Source organism: Musa acuminata, chromosome BXJ3-3 (genome assembly GCF_036884655.1).
Source record: "Musa acuminata AAA Group cultivar baxijiao chromosome BXJ3-3, Cavendish_Baxijiao_AAA, whole genome shotgun sequence".
In the NCBI taxonomy this organism is placed as follows: Eukaryota; Viridiplantae; Streptophyta; class Magnoliopsida; order Zingiberales; family Musaceae; genus Musa; species Musa acuminata.
Window position 1 is genome coordinate 11105400 of NC_088351.1, and position 16478 is coordinate 11121877.

The 16478-nt window shown below is 40.1% G+C and overlaps 2 protein-coding genes across 3 annotated transcripts; one reads left to right on the forward strand and one right to left on the reverse strand.

The window, feature by feature from the left end:
* Positions 1-534: 534 nt before the first annotated feature.
* LOC103978260 (5-amino-6-(5-phospho-D-ribitylamino)uracil phosphatase, chloroplastic) lies at positions 535-2652 on the reverse strand. 2 transcript variants are annotated; one of them, XM_018824150.2, is made up of 3 exons: positions 2495-2652; positions 1044-2313; positions 535-905 (listed from the first exon to the last, which is right to left on the reverse strand). In XM_018824150.2, coding segments are annotated over exons 2-3 (1161 nt in total). In that variant the 5' UTR covers positions 2204-2313; positions 2495-2652; the 3' UTR covers positions 535-904. The 2 variants fall into 2 exon arrangements, with proteins under 2 accessions (XP_018679695.2, XP_009392264.2); XM_009393989.3 differs by having other exon boundaries at positions 535-2313.
* Positions 2653-5062: 2410 nt separating this feature from the next.
* LOC103978279 (protein REPRESSOR OF VERNALIZATION 1) lies at positions 5063-13912 on the forward strand. The gene is made up of 9 exons (XM_018823228.2): positions 5063-5201; positions 6567-7252; positions 7334-7396; positions 9851-10585; positions 11014-11148; positions 12425-12508; positions 12657-12716; positions 12951-13040; positions 13348-13912. Exons 2-9 carry the CDS (start codon positions 6872-6874, stop codon positions 13420-13422), a joined length of 1623 nt encoding a protein of 540 aa, XP_018678773.2. The 5' UTR covers positions 5063-5201; positions 6567-6871; the 3' UTR covers positions 13423-13912.
* Positions 13913-16478: the final 2566 nt, after the last annotated feature.

Sequence of the window (16478 nt, forward strand, 5' to 3'; positions counted from 1 at the left end):
ATTATCCGAGTTTGGCCGTTTCAACGACGAAACACCTCTCTACTTTGGGAGTATTTTGACCTTTATAAGCAATTTCCATCAATTCAAGAAGCAATCTTCCGAGTTCAATGCACCTGTTTGTTGGCTACGTTTTGTCACAGGAATGACACAATCCACACTTCGTCAAACCTACCGATTCTGCCTTCTGCCGTGTCCACAAAAACAACGTAAAAATATTATATTAATATTAGTATGACATCGACCCGAGTTTGGACGAAGAAGTTCTACCACGCCTTGTGGCGAAAAAAATTCCGATTCTTTTCGCCAATCCGATTCTGCCTTCTGCCGTGTCCACAAAAATAAATATCACACTCTATGAATCATTCAAAAACAACGTAAAAATACCATATTAATATTAGTATGACATCGACCTGAGTTTGGACGAAGAAGTTCTACCGCGCCTTGTGGCGAAAAAAATTCCATTCTTCCAAAGACAGCAACTTGTAACTTAGAAGCAATGAACAGGCAGAAGAAGGGGAAATGACACTAATGGAATGAGAGAGAGAATATATATATATATATATATATAATCTTCCTTGATCAGTTAGTTACAAATTTAAAGGACAAATACTTGTTGCTTGCAGCAACTATGGTTCCTCATCCAACAACTACTTGTTGTGTCAAACATAGACAGAATCGACAACTATGGTATCAACATTAGCTATGCTATCAAAGGGTGCACATCTGTTCTCGATAATGTCATCTAAAGATTTAGCATCCAACATGCTCTCGAAACAAATGGATACATCGTTTCGAAAGAAACTAAGTGTTGCGAGTTATGCTATATATTTCAGCACATGATGAGCCCGATGAAGACCACGCAGCAACTGATTCATCCTCCTTATTTGCTTTAGTTTGTACAATGTCTGAAGGATGCAGAATTCAATGTGATAACTATTTACAAAGCTAAGAGCTAAGAACCCAAATTTCCTGCTTAAATCATGAATTATATATTGACTGCAGGGATGGGAAAACAATAAGCTGTGCGTCGGAATACATCTTACCAGAACAGATCATCAACACCCACTGAGCACGACGGAGATGGGTCATCCTCCTCCTCTTCCATTTCCACCTCTGGTTCTCCTGATTCAAACTCGGGAGAATCAATATCGGCGAGGTTCTTCAAGTCGACCACCGATAGCTCATCCAGCTGCCTCACCACGAGGTCAGCTGCACGGAGTTCATATACCGGGTGTTTGCTTGCCACCGCCACGCACTTCATTCGGGCATCATGTGCTGCCTCCACCGTCGAATTCGAATTCCCGAACACGATGCACCGCTGCGGTATGAAATTGAGGAGCTGTGCAGCATACAGAAACATCTCTGGATCAGGTTTTCCTCTGAACACATCTTCTGCTGCCACTATCACATCCAAGAAGCTCTGGACGCCAACACCCTCGACTGCCTCTTGGAGGACCTTCCGCGGTCGCGTGGATGCCACAGCAAGTGGAATCTTGTGGTTTGCAAGAGTGGTCATAAGCTCCTGAGATCCAGATCGAAGCTGATAGTACCCACCATTTTTTAGGCTCCGATATATTTCCTCCTTCCGAGAGGCCAATCGTCTGAGCTCCGTCGGGTCTCGCGACCAGCAGAGCACCTCGGAGATTGCTTGCTCATTCTTCATTCCCTCGATTCTCTTCAGAACGAAGGCAAACGGTGGCGAACGTCCCTCTTCTCGAGATAACACCAGCCAGGCCTGCCTTTGCAACTCGGAGTCATCTTCAACGATCACCCCTTCCATTTCAAAGATCACGGCAAACCACCCGCAACCCATTCTTTCTTGACGGAGCAGTGGGTTGTGAATCATGGGATCGTCGGCCTTGTTCGCAGGAGGCCACAATCTACCAGGACTCACGCCTGCTGTATCGCTCGTGTAACCGAGATCACGAGCGATCCTCCGCCAGTCCTCTTTCGAGGGGTTCTTTTCCTTTGTCAGCTCCATCGCCATCGACTTGACAGTCGAATCCACGAAACCATTGTATCTCTGCCTGGGGGTCACAACGGAAGTGGAAGGGCCGATCGGCAACCGCTGCCCCATAAACTCCGTGACGAGCAGCCGGCAGGAGCCAGTTCGTCGCTTAAAGTTGTCATCTTTACAACAGGGCCTTTGGTAGAGCAGGTGGTGACCGACGAGGGACGTGCTTGCGCCAATGGTATCGACCATAGTGGCAAATTGGATTCAGCAAATCTGATAAAAAATCTCTGTTTTCCCCCCAAATAATCCACAGAAGCCAACCAATTTGGGGCTAAAGCCAATCCTAATCCAAATCCAACCTGCAAGAACATTGCTTTATGCTTTAAATCCTTCGATCCTCGTTAAATTCCTAATCTTGCTCTCTCTCTCTCTCTCTCTTTTCTCGAGAAACCATCAAAAATCAATTTGGGACAACAAGAACAAGAAACACAAAAATAAACGAGGGATCACCCCCACAAACATCAAACGGCGAGAAAGAACCTCGATTGTTCCGATCGAATAAATTGATTCTGATGGATCGCGAGCGTTGGGAGATCAGCACGGAGAAGAGACGTACAGAAGCAGGGATTGGGGTTTCCCTGGCGTCCACCGCGCCGGTTATTATTCGTCTGCTGCCCGCGTCGCAGAGGCCACCGGCTGCGTCGGTCGTGTCGGCTAAATCAAACCGACACGCGTCCTGAGAGGAGAGGTGAAAGCGGCTTCCCTATCTTATCAACCTGTGGCGCAGCAAGCTTTTGCCAGTCTGTGGTGTTCTTCGCATCGTTCATACAAAATACTCCGAAATAAAACCAAATAATACAATCTAATAAATTAGTATCAAGCAAAACATAAATTTAATTTTCTGTTCATCGATAATGGTTCTAATAAAGTAATTGATGTATTGGTTCAAACCAGTCTCAAATCTCATCAGTCATATTCGCAGGAAGACAACAAGAGTGAGTACTCGTGTCTGAGGAACACACCCTCTTCTTGGCCTGCTTTGGTCGCCAGATTCAACTGATGGTCTCACTTCAGCGTCCGTGCTCGAATCATGGCCACCAGAACACACCCTCTTCCACCAGATTCATTGAGCTCCCGTCATTGCATAGTTCAGCAACCCTTGTCTGCGTTCCAAGACGCACGAGATCCTCTGCATGAGCTCGCGTCATTGCATAGTTCAGCAACCCTTGTCTGCGCCCCAAGAAGCATGAGAACCAGAGGATCTTGGAGGCGGCTCGAGGCGCACCTGCTGCAAGCTGACCATATCGTCCTCCTCCACGGCGACTTGCGTAGCGTGTCAGCTTTGGCTGCTCAATGGAAGCAGAGCTGCGATGACCGCCATTCATCAGCATGCATGTGTTTTCACAATGGCAGATTCCAAGCTTGCAATTCAGATAGAGCTGACAATATAAGTCAAAATCACCAAAAATTGATACCTAAAGCTCACTGCAAATAGAGCATATAATTCAGGTGTTTCGATCGTAATGCCTTTTAGAATGGTGACACACATACTTCAAACTCAGTTTCAAGTGTATCAGCGGGATGATAGATAATAGTAATCCAAGAATGAAAGACATAAGCACTCGTTTTAATTGGCGGCACTTTTACCTCCTCCTCCTCCTCCTCCTCCTCCTTCTTCATGCATACCCCCATCAATTGTCTACGTTTGCATCATATAGACTGACGTGATCAATATTTTGGGTCAACTATACTTGACACACATAAACCGAAGAAAAAAATTTTCAAATATTTTTCTTCACATATTTAATAAAATATTTTTTTCTTAAGTTGGATCTTGCACTTGCTCGAGTGTTGGAATGACCTGTTTTGAGATAATGCTCTTGATGTGAGAGACTCAAAGCAATCGTTTTTTTTTTTATGTTCAACCCAACGAAGATTTGATTCTCAAAACTTGTCGAGGTTTAGTAAATAGATCATATGGAATTGAGTCGATGACATGGATGGATGATCACTTCTAATACTAACATATATTAAGAAAATTTATTACTTTTGACTCAACCACCGATGAACAATATCGATCAGCACCAATGGTGACAATAAGTATTGATGGCAATGATGAATAATATGGGTTGCGAGAATAGAAAAAAAAAGAAGATAAATTCGATAATATTAAGGTTATAAATCATAAAATAAATTTTATTTTTATTTTTAAGTGATTATCAATAGAAAAAAAGGGATTTTAAATAGTAAACTTCCTTTTATTTGGATTTTTTTTCCAAAAAATCTCTTATTTTTTTATTTTTTTCAATTAGTACTCTCTTTTTATTTATTCTTGCAAAGAGACTCTTATTCCCTAAAAGATAAAATTGCCCTTAGCCTTCGTCTTCTTGCTCAGTATCCTATAAATCTCCGTTGCTATAACCTTTGCCACTAACATCTACAAAATCTACCTCTACATCACCTCCTCCTTGTTGGCATCAAGCCTCTTACTCCTATCGTTATTTGTTGTAATGGCAACTGTTCACCTAAGGGTCAATAGATCGTTGATCTCGTCCAAGCAACATGATCTCTCTCTCGAATCTACTTTAGTCAATCGTCTTAAATATTAACACAACTATCGCACCATGACCCTCACAATCTCGTCATCACAAACCCTCACAATCATTGTACTCCAATATCGATGAGGATGACAACGTGAGAGCAAGGATAATGATAAAAGAGAGAACATGCGAACAAGGATGGTGATGAGGGTAAAGGGCATGTGAGTAAAGACGATGACGAGGAAAAGGGCATGCGAGCGATGACGACAATGAAGACATATAAATAAAGACATCGACAATGATGTGTAGGTAAGGATAATAACAAGGACGAGAGTGTGCAGACAAGAATAATGGCATAAAGGTGACCACGATTGATAATTGATAATTCAGAGACCAAATATAAATTTATCTTTTTAGGAAATAATAAATGCTATACGAGAATAAATAAAAAAGGGGTACTAATAGGGAAAAAAAGGTATTTTTAAAAAAATTGTGCCCTTTTAATTTTTGGTTTTAAAGCACACCTTTAAATCAGTTGCATGGGCTATACTAGTAGCTTCCCGAACAAGTTTGAACTCGTTCCTACTCTTCTCACGCCTCCCACAGCGCCAACGACGAGGCCCCCGTGAAATCCGATTTGTGCTCCGAGCCTGGGGAGCCATGGGGCGCGACCCAAGGAATCTCCTCCTTCGAAGCACCAACTGAAGGTTCTCCCGCAAACCCTTATCCCCTCCCTGCTCCCTCCGGTCCCATCTCATCGCTTTTTCTTCACCATCCTTTCTTTCTCTCTCCGTCGATCATCCTGAATTGGTTGAGCTCCGACTTCGCCACTGTCCCGGATGAGATCTCCACCGACTCCCACGATCTAGTCGAGTCCCCACCGGAGTTCGAGTAGCTCCATCGACGATTCACCGGAGGGTCTCTTTGCTTTTTGCGCAAGGAAGGCATCGATCTCACCGTCTATTCTACCCTCATTACCTAAAGCAGTGGAGGTGAGATCTATGGAGATCGCCGTGAAGAAGGGCAGCAGAGCAAGAGGATGAAGTGAAGGCGAAGGCGGTCGATGGTGGATCGACCGCAATTGACTATGCTCTGTTGAAAAGAATAAAAGATAACAGAATTATTGAAAAAAATTTATCGAAGAAACTTGAATGCTTAACGTCTCCTATTTATACCGATTAAGAGAGAGAATTTTCTTCAACAAAATAGATGATTTCTCTCAATAGAATAAAGAAATTTCCTCATATAGTTAAGAAGATATTATCTAGCCTCGCAAGATGGTGTTCCTGTCAAGAATACCAATCTTGAATCGATGCAAAGCAAACAGTTTATGAGCGAGAGATTTCGTGAATAGGGCAAGAGCAGATCGCTGCTACTGTTGCTATTGCTACGACTACGATGGCGACGATGATGACTATAGTAGAGGAAGAAACTACAGCGATGTTGCGATAATGTTATAGTAGAGAAGGAAGCTGCAAAGGTGTAGCAACGAAGGCATCACGTGTCACACAACGGGAGTTCGACGGGGAAGAATATGGTGAATGGTAAGCATCGAAGAATATGGTGAATGGTAAGCGATGCTTCGATGGCTGTGGAGCTTCGTGGAAAGAATAGAAGATAAAAAGAGTTATTGAAGAAGTTGAAGAACTTGAATATACTACTCATTCCTCTCCTATTTATACAGATTAGGAGAGAATATTTTTCTCAACAGAATAGAGGATTTCCTTCAACAGAGTTGAAAGATTTGTTGAAAAAATCTTATCTGCGAACGAGAACCCTCGCTTAGATTAATCGAGTTTAAAACAACCGCGCGCGATCTCGAACACAATACGTTTCCTTCTCCCTTACGCCTCTTTTCTTTGCTTTCGAACAGAAGAAGATATTAGAACTCTAATGATTGCGATTGTTTTATATCCGTGACATTTTTTATATCTTCATTTCTATGATTCTCGAATTTACGATCAAAGCATCAGATAATATTAGTGATGATGATAATAATAACAATATTCGTATGCATTTGTCTTCCTTATATTGACCTTATTCCCTTTCTGGAGTCTTCTTCTTTGATATAGTAGTGGCAGTGGCAGTGGCAATTGCGTGAAACCTCTTCACCGACTCTGCACCGTCGGAGCCCACGTTTACAGGTACACATCGATAAGTAGCCCGCTTTTTCACCCTCATAAGACCGTCTCAGACCCACCATTACCATGTGAGAGTTGCAATCTCTTGTCTAGTAAGAATTCGGGTACGATGGAACAAACTCTTGGCAGTTTTGTTATTTTCGTAACGAGAGGCTCCTTTTCCATAAACGAGTTCCCTCCATACGTCGCACGCTCCCGCCCAGATTTCACGTTGCCGTGCGGTGGTGGTCATCGGGATGGGGAAGCGCCGGGTCGCGTATGTCTCCGACGACGATGACGAGGATCCGAGGCGCCGAAACGATGCGGACAACGACCGCAACGGCGACGGTGACTGGAAGGACAAGTGGAAGAAGAAGCTTCGAGTCGACGAGGAGGACGCGGAGGAGGGGGAGATCGTTAGCGAGTCCAAGAAGGGCGGTGACGGTGGGGGCGGAGGGCGTGGAGGAGGAGAGGAGGAGGCCCGCGTCGAAGAGCTGGAGGAGGAGGAGGAGGAGGTGGCGATGGAGCCACAGGGGGACGCTAAACCCATCGGCGACGTATTTAGGGTTTCCGGGAAGGGGCGGAGCAAGAAGATGCACTATTCATCTTTTGAGTTCGACGGAAACGTCTTCGAGCTCGTAAGATATTCGAAACCAGTATTCCAAGAGTTTAGTTGCTCCTAATTGCAATTTTTGATGTTTTATTTGATATTGATGCAGGAGGATCCTGTTTTGCTAACACCAGAGGATTACAAGACGAAGCCGTATGTCGCCATCATTAAGGTGATTTACACAATTCAAATACCGATTTTCTTTTTTCCTAAATATATGAAGAACTTGAGTGAAGTTACATGCTGAAACGCAAACTCAACACATGAGAAATTGAGAACTTAGTTCATGCACTCTCCTGCATGAAGGGCTCTGATGAAAAATCTGTGTGTGTTGCTTTTGCATGATTTATAATTTTTTTCCTGTAGAAGTTTGGTATCTTCCTTTACTGATAACGCATTCAAAAAGTTATAATTTGCAACTGCTGTAAATGCATGAGGAACTTTTAATATCTTTTTTCTAAGTGCTACATTCTGGAGCTTTGCTTTTCCTTCCTGTTAGCTAGTTTCTTGACCTCCTTTTTTCTTTTTCCTTGTACAAACATCGAAAATGAACTGGTTGGGCACCATCACATTATACAATGCCCCAGACGCTCAAATATGGACTTGAGCTTGAGACCCATTATTTGTTAAAAAAAAAAATGGTTGGGCACCAAGCTGCATAATTTTTTAGAAGGGTACATTATTTTTTTGCTTGTAAATTGCTTGGTATCTGATACAATAGGCTAAGCGTTTTAGTGATACTGTGAAAATTTTGATGATAGAAGCACTCATCCTCAATCGTTAGATCATTTTCAGCATCGCAAAAAGGCTGTTAGTCGCTAGACGGCTGGCCAAGGAGGAGCCATGGTCGGCCAAGTTAGGGATCCAACTACCTCCATAAGGCGCAACCTACAGAATCAGACAGCGAAGGAGGGACTTCGAATACCATGTTAGTGACTACCATGGTTAACGCCTCCATGGAGATCAAGGTGAGAGAAAGAAGAAGTTGGGGAGGGGGCTGGTGTACGGATTGTTATCATGCAACTTCTTGATGACGGGAGGTGCTCATCCTCTGTTGTCTGATTGTCATCGACACGTACAAGGCCTTAAGCTAGTCATAATATGGCCTCTAAGGGAGATCAATGGCTGGTTAAGCCAAGCACATGTTCATCCTTATAGTTTGTATCATGGGAAGCCTATTTTTCTTAGGCAACCAAGTGGAGGGGTCTGAGAAGCTACATGAGCTCCTCTATCACCTGTCAGCTTGTATTCATTTGATGAGTCTTTATCAATGTTTGATTAGTCAACTGATGGGCTTCAGCCTGGGTTAAGATTGGGCTATGAAATTCACCTAAAGTCACCAAGGAGGACTTCTGATCAACTTAGAAGGAGATGGAAGGCGAGGTTAAGGTTTCGAAGAATCCCTTTCCAAAAAGGAGATGGTGAACTTGTGGTGCCCATGGCAAGGGGAGTTCAGTCCTTAGGTGTGCTGCTTGCCCCTTTTGGTCAGCTCCTAGCTCCTGTTGATAAGGGCCAGGTAGATGTAGTGCAGCAGCCCCAGTGGGGACTATGTTGGTATATTTTATTTCCTTAAATTGTAGTTGGATTACATGGAAGTTTAGCTTTAGATGTCTACGAATACGATGATTGCAACTATACGTCTCTTTCGTCTCTTGACTTTGTCTCTTTCATCCCCTACCTCATTCCTCTCTTTCTTTAGAGGATACCCTTTTACTTGAAAAAAAAGAAGGTACTGGATAGTAGGTGATAAACCTATCAGTTGGGAAATGATAATTTGTGTGGTTACAGATTGCCATAACTTGATTATTTTTGTTCTTATAAGCACGACTCTTAGATTATTGTTGTGTAACTTAATTAGACTAATATGCCTATCACATTCCCAATTTGCAGCTTTTGTATCTTATATAATTCTGTAAAGATGGAACAAATGTTAATAAGGATCACATGGTGATACATTATAAAGTATGCCAATATCATCATATTACAGTTCCTTATTGTAATTATGTTGATGCCTGAAAAGGAGTGTCAAATGGATGCTTGAATACCAAAAAATTACTTTTTAATTTGTGAAATATGATTTACGTAATTTTGATTTTAGGGCAGTGTTGTGCTATTTGTTACTTGTTTTGAGGCATGTAATTGCTGTCATATTCTAGCTTGTGGTCAATGTTGTATTGCTGAACTGTTTCTTGAGGTCATTTATAATTAATATTTCTATAATCGTGATGTCTGATTGGTTATGCTACCTATCTGAATATGACTCTTTTCTTTTGTATATAAATCCATATATTATAATTACACATGTATGCATCTGTTTCCCCCTAATAGCATCAGCTTGCATCTGTGTTTCTGTGGCACAGTAAACCCAAGAAATTCGTGGTCAAGGTCATGGAATGTTACATGTGCAATCTTTATTCTTTCTTCTATCTTGCAGTCTTACTAAGAGGACATCACACAGGAAAATTTCTCAGCAGTTAGCTTGCTTACCATGGTGGGGGATATTATCTCCATATGGGAAGCTGAAGCTCCCTTCCCAGTTTTGTGTCACTCACTAATTTTGAACTCCCTCCTCCCGTAATGTGAAGCTAATGAAGTGGGCTTCTTTTCTTTCAAAAACAAAAAACAGGACATTGCACAAGATGTAGATGGCAACGTATGGGTCACCGGCCAGTGGTTTTACCGTCCTGAAGAGGCAGTGAAAAAAGGAGGTGGACATTGGGAAGCACATGATCACAGGGAACTCTTTTACAGTTTCCATCTTGATGAGGTGCCAGCGGAATCTGTGATGCACAAATGTGTCGTTCATTTTGTTCCTTTGAACAAGAAGTGGCCACTTCGTCAACAATTTCCAGGTTTTATAGTGCAAAATGTCTATGACACTGTTGAGAAAAAGCTCTGGAAGTTGACTACCAAAGACTATGAGGGCACTAAACAACATGAGATAGATCTCCTTGTTCAGAAGACACGAGAGTGCCTAGGGGAGCTATCAGATGTTGAGCTTGAAGAAACTTCTGCTTCCGCACCTGTTCCACTTGATCATTCTGATCAGTCAGCAAATAGGCGGATTTTCAGAAGAAAGGGCATGGACCCCATTGATGTCTCAAGATCTGATGATGCAACAAAAACTGAGAATCGGATAAGAGCAGAAACACCAGGTAGTTGTACAAGTCACGGTTCAGAGTGCAAAACCATTTTAGCAAAATGCAAAGCATTGACTGGTAATTCATACCGTGACAAGTGGTTGGATAAACTTCTACAAGGAATTAAAGTGGCATATTTTTCAAAAAATTCTGGGTTGGCTGTCATGAATGGTAATGGTGGATCAGGAACTACTATGGGATCCAACAAAAATAGCTCTGACGTAAGTGTTACTAGATTTTGCCAGTCATACTCTATGGAAACAGTTAGATTAATTTTAAATTTCTAATTAGCAGTTGGATCTGTTATGCTAGTTTTGTATAACAACTCATGAATTTATCGTAGGTACAGAAACTAGGTGTTGGTTGCAAAGATTGGATACAAACATGGTGCTTATTTGTAGTCTGACATGCACTAACATGAGAGACTTCAGTTGTCCGTAATTTGCAGATATTATAATCTTCTATTTATTTTGTTGTAATTAATGCTTGGAGCACAGCATTCTTTTATCATTATAATGTAGCCTGGATCAATGATTTTTTCTTTTTAAACTTAGAGTTGTTTATACACCATAAATTTATCAAACTATGAACCTAACATTTCAAAATTTCTGATTTGGAATTTTCCTCATATCCATTTATTGTTCTATAGACTGGAGAAAGCATTTCTTGGCCAGATTCAGCTGTCCAGGCTATAACTGCACTCGAGAGAGTTACATATGAAGCCCTTTGTTCTGACTTCCAGAAATATAATCAGAAAATGAGACAATTAGATTTTAATCTCAAGGTATAGAAAATTTTCATCTTGTTTTGCTTTAATTTTTACCATAGTCTTGGTGTTACACAAACACTAAAGAACAGTTATGTGGCTGATATGCTATGCATAATAGCATAAACATTGTTTATGCTTTTTATCACGTTTGGCCCGCATTAGAAACATCTCTTCAAATATGTTTTGTGGCACTGTCTAATACCATACTTATGTTGCTACTTTCTTGAAGCTATTCCATTGTCAGATAAGTTTGGACCGGGATCGACTGGCTTGAGCAATCATATATGAGGTTTAAGTTGCAAATGAGATGAAAGAAACAATTTAAAGTAAAATTTAGAAAAAAATTAAAAATAATGAGAATTACTCGCCTCATCTGCATTGTTGGAGAGGCACTCAAGGGCTCATCTCACCAAAAGGAAAAGAATAAAACTTGGATCATCATACCAATTGGCCTGCCAATTAGTCTTGAGGCTATGAAGCGTATCATATCCACCAGATACTGTGGAGTATCTTGGAATGCTTTGGTAAATTCCAATTTGAATTAGCCAATTTTTAAAGCCTTCTTTCTATGTTCCTTGCGATGTAGAGTCTATATATATACATATATGTGTCTACGTGTATTCATATCTTGTACTTGAGCTATTGTGATTCAGCCATAAATGTGTGATTTCGTTACCCTTTTTTCTCAAGAATTTTCTGACTAGCCTTTACAAAGAGCGGTCACTAAATTGATCTTCAGAAAATTCCGGATGTGTTACAGAATCTGTTTTCCTTGGTATCTCTTGCTTAATAATGTTTTTTAAGGTTTGCAGCTAAAAACCAGCCAAGAGGCAGAATTATTTGAGCTTCAGTTTCTGTTAATGGGAGCTTGGAGGAGAAAAGAGAAGACATTCATCTTATAGAGTTACTTGGGTTAAGCATAGTAATAGCTATTTTTTAGATGCATATATCATCTGTCAGATGCGTATTGTCTAGTTGATGTAGTTATTTTGAACATCAAGTGTTTTTGGAAAGGTCTACCAGAGCTTGGACTTACACGTATGGATAGGCAGGGCAAGAGTGGTTTTTTCTCAAACGGGCCACACCCTGCCACTCCAAAAATGAACGACAGATTTGTCCCTATCATTATGCTGGTATTACTTTCATGTTAATGATCCACAAATTTATCCACCCTGCATGGCATTGGCATTTTTCTGCTATGCAATTCCCTATCCTTCTTTTTAGTATGATTTCAGAAACCGTAACTTTTGTGCTTAAAATATAGTTTATACATGCTCTTCTAATTCTGCAGAACAGCACTGTTTTAGCTAGACGTTTGCTGAACAAAGAGTTGGACCCAACGGAAATCTTGTTCATGTCTCCCAATGAGCTAAAGGTTTTTTTTTTTTTTTTTTGTCTTTTCCAAACAGTTGTTTCTAAATAATTTTTGTTGTAAATGTTTCATGTGATGCATACTGCTTTTGGTCGTTAATGTTGTGCATGTATGTAATGTCTGTTTATTGAATGCTGCTTGAGCATTTCAGGATGGTTTGACTGCAGAAAAAAAGGCACCAACGAGACCTGAAGCGTCAAAACACTTGCAGGTAAAACTTTCTTATAATTTTCTTCTTCTTTGGCATACAAAATTATTCGAGAGAGACTCAGGATATGAAATTAATCCACATTAAAAGATTAGACAACTAGTGTGACAAAAGATTTCCAGTTCAAGTGAAGTTTTAGGCACAGTTGGATGTATAAAAATTATCCTCGGGCCATTAGTTCGTAAAGAACTGATCGTCTCACCTTTTAAGCTGTTTTTACTTTGTTCGGCCTCTCAGATGACTGATGCTCGATGTTCGCGGTGCACCGAGAAAAAAGTAGGTGTTGTGGACATTATACACGCTGGTGGCCATGGGGACCGATATCTGGTCAGTGACCGTATACTAGTTATTCGTTGGTTTTTTCCTTCACTTTTGCTCTATGCTTTTTTTGCTTCTGACGGGATGAAACAAAAGTGGATCTGGCAATCTTTTTGATCCAAAATGAAGCTTACATTCTTGAATTATTTGCTTTTTAGATGCAAATTTAGGGTCAATTTTCAGTTGATTTCTGTATTCATTATCGATTTAAGAATGCATATACATATACATATTTATTTTTCGCCGGGGACCTGTAATTAGATCCAAAAGCACCATTCTTTTGTTGCTTTAATCTCCCTATTTTAAAATGAATCAGCTGGAGTGCACTGCCTGCGGTTACACAAGGTATGCATCCCGAGACGTCATCTCATCTCCGACGATCGACGGCTGACGATCTCGATGCCCCAAGCGTTGCTGGAAATGTGGGTGCTGCTCCTTGAGCCCACCCCGCGAGAATCTGAGAAGCTGGCCACCGTTCTCTTTCAGAATTCAACTGCAGCTTACGTGCCCGTTCTTGGAACCCACGGATCAAGGGCCGAAGATGGCTGGTTCCGCCTCTGCAGGTAACCGAACATGACTAGACTCTAGGCACTCCGGTAGGTATCGCCTCTGCAGTTGGCTTTTTTTTTTTTCTTTTTTTTTTTTGTAGGGTAAAAGTCATATCGACAGTTTCTTCCCTTAGAATGGATCACTTTTTTTGTAAATGACCGTATGCGGGTGCCGTGGCACCTATGAAATCTTCTTCATAGTGATTTCTACGGTTGGTCAAAGGTCAACCGAGTTTACTTCCAACGTAATTAAGGGAGTCTATGATAGCTCAGTACATGGGCTTAGTTAACATGGGAAGGGAAGGTCGACTAATTGTGTCGCTTTTTAGCGGGTAATATACTTATATTATATTATTCTTCGACAAGAAAGCAACGTTCTCTACTAAAGCTTGGATCTGATGACGAGTTTTCGGGACGGAATTCTGGCGACAAGGAATTCTGGCGACAAGTCTAGGATTCTCGACGATGGCTTGGAGAGCCCCTTCCTCACCCGCCCAAGTAAGTAAGCTTTCAGGAAGACGATGACAATTTCCTCATGGCGTCCTCGGGAATATCCAAGAGCTAGCGAGAAGGCCGTATGGCCACCTCGGCTGTGCCCTGCCCGAGGCGAGCTGCAGAACGCCACTGCGGAGCAAGGATCGGAGGCCTCTCCGTAACCAGTCGACAACCGTGGCTGCTGTGCTGACGTCTTCCTCTATCGCCGATGGCAAGACGGTGGTGGGTATACATCTAACATATGAAACCATTGTTCTCGTCATCATCATGTGGTGGCTAATTAAGAAAGAAGCACTTGAAGCCGCTGGCGGTAGGCAGAGCTCAGTAGCGAGAAACCATGGACGAGGAGATTAGTTCTCCCGAGTTTCCCTTGTCATTTCACCTCACCTCACCTCGTCAATCAAATCCCTTCAATCCTCGTCAGTCGAAATAATGCACGAAAGGCGCACATCCCCCTGAACATAGTGTTGTGTCAAATCTCTTGGAGTCAACTATATGCCGATGCTAAGATTCGTTGACAGGAATCAACGTTGGATCCAAAAATTTGCTTCCAGTCTCCTCAACACAGCGGGCGATCAATCTATAACACCATCATTTCTTAGGTTATTAACTATAAAACGTGTAGCACAGTTCAATTTTCTTCCAACAATGTAATAAGCATCATAATTAAAATTCTCATTTAATATTGTGGTTGGATCCTAAGCAGCACTTTCACGGATGATCACAAGAAAGAGTACAGGTCTGTGTCCTACGGATTCTAGTATAAAATCTTTTTTTTTTTTTTCAGATTTTCTAAGACTAACAAGGTTATATATTTTTTTGGCTAATTACGTATTATTCTCTATACTTGGATCATATTAGCATCGTAATCTTTGTACTTAAAAATTTTATATTAGAATATCTTAGTTTTAAAAATAAAATAAATAATCATATTTGTCCTAACGTCGTCACCTCAATTAATGAAAGATACAACACATAATACCGTATATGGATTAATATAAAAATGATGGATAAAAAAATTGAAACAATTGGGGGTGTTGAAATTACTTTTTTTACGATAAAATTTCTGAAAACAAAAGAGATATTAAAATTATCTTTTTGTTTATTACTTTTGTATCGACGTATTATGTTTTCAATCGATGCAACTGACAAATAAGATTATTTATTTTATTTTTCAGATTTATAGATATTCAAATATAAATTTTTTAAGTACAAAAATTATAATGTTGATAGGAACAAAGTATATGGGATAATATGTAATTAACTTTAGTTTTATACAAATTGATGAGATAGATGTAAAACATGAAGAGGCTTAGCATAATTGGCTTGCAAAACCATGAAACCAGAATCACCTTATGAGCTGTTCAGAATTTTGATCAATAATAAACGAATCCCAAACCTAATCTTTGCAAACGCCAATATTATGTTGATTATTGTGTGTTGCAAGCAAAACGTGGGAAAAGAAAAGGTATCTTCCAACAAGCGAGAGAGAAAGAATAGAATTCTTTTGCATGGAAAACAGAAAAAGTCAAGAAAGAATCCATTTTTCACTGCAAGGAAAACCAATTTTTTAATGAAATCAAAACAATATAATTAGCAAATCGAATTTTAGACAAAATTAAGAGTCAATAACATTTAAAATATAGGTTTTCAACCATGCAAATTCATAAAATCTAAACCCAAAAGGATCTAAAGAAAAAAACACATCAGATAAATAGATTATGATGGGAAATCTTGAACCCATTTACTTAGGACGACAAATTTGGCTCAACAATGTAAAAACCGATTATACATACTTGGTTTCTACATTCCTAAAAATCATATCCGCCATTCAAATGATCTTTATATAATTGTAAGATCTCAAACTTTTGTTTCTTGATAGATTATTATTGCGAAATGGAAACAAAAAAAAAAAGGAGAAAAATATGGTGCACTCTTTCGATGGCAACGCGGCTTTAAGAGGATATTGGCCCACAATTATCAGTGAGGAGATGCCTCCGTCAATTATTAGCAATAATGTGGACCAGTTTGGAAGGAACAAAGAACAAAGATAATAAGATATATCTGATCCCACTACTAACCTTTAGATATGATTCTATCAATATTACAAAGCAAAAAAAGTTAAAAGTGGTGATGTACTTACTAATCACTAAGCACTATTATGCTAATCATCAAGTTGAATTATTGCATATTTCAAACAAAATAAAAAAAACTATGTTAAGGAAGAAAAAAAAAGGTAATGAACAAAAGATGTTATTGTCATTATTTAAATTATAGGAGAATCCATTATTATATAGTTCAGAAATTAGTTTTATGGAATAAATTGAATCCATGATTAGTTCCATGAAATTATGATTTTGTGCACCATCAAAGAAAATTAATGTACTAAAAGGAGCAGTATATT

Coding starts and splice junctions, on each gene's coding strand:
- LOC103978260 (XM_009393989.3), bottom strand. CDS start 2,203: ATGGTCGATACCATTGGCGCAAGCACGTCCCTCGTCGGTCACCACCTG.
- LOC103978279 (XM_018823228.2), top strand. CDS start 6,872: ATGGGGAAGCGCCGGGTCGCGTATGTCTCCGACGACGATGACGAGGAT. Junction 7,253..7,333: donor ACGGAAACGTCTTCGAGCTC/GTAAGATATTCG, acceptor ATATTGATGCAG/GAGGATCCTGTTTTGCTAAC. Junction 11,149..12,424: donor AATTAGATTTTAATCTCAAG/GTATAGAAAATT, acceptor CTAATTCTGCAG/AACAGCACTGTTTTAGCTAG.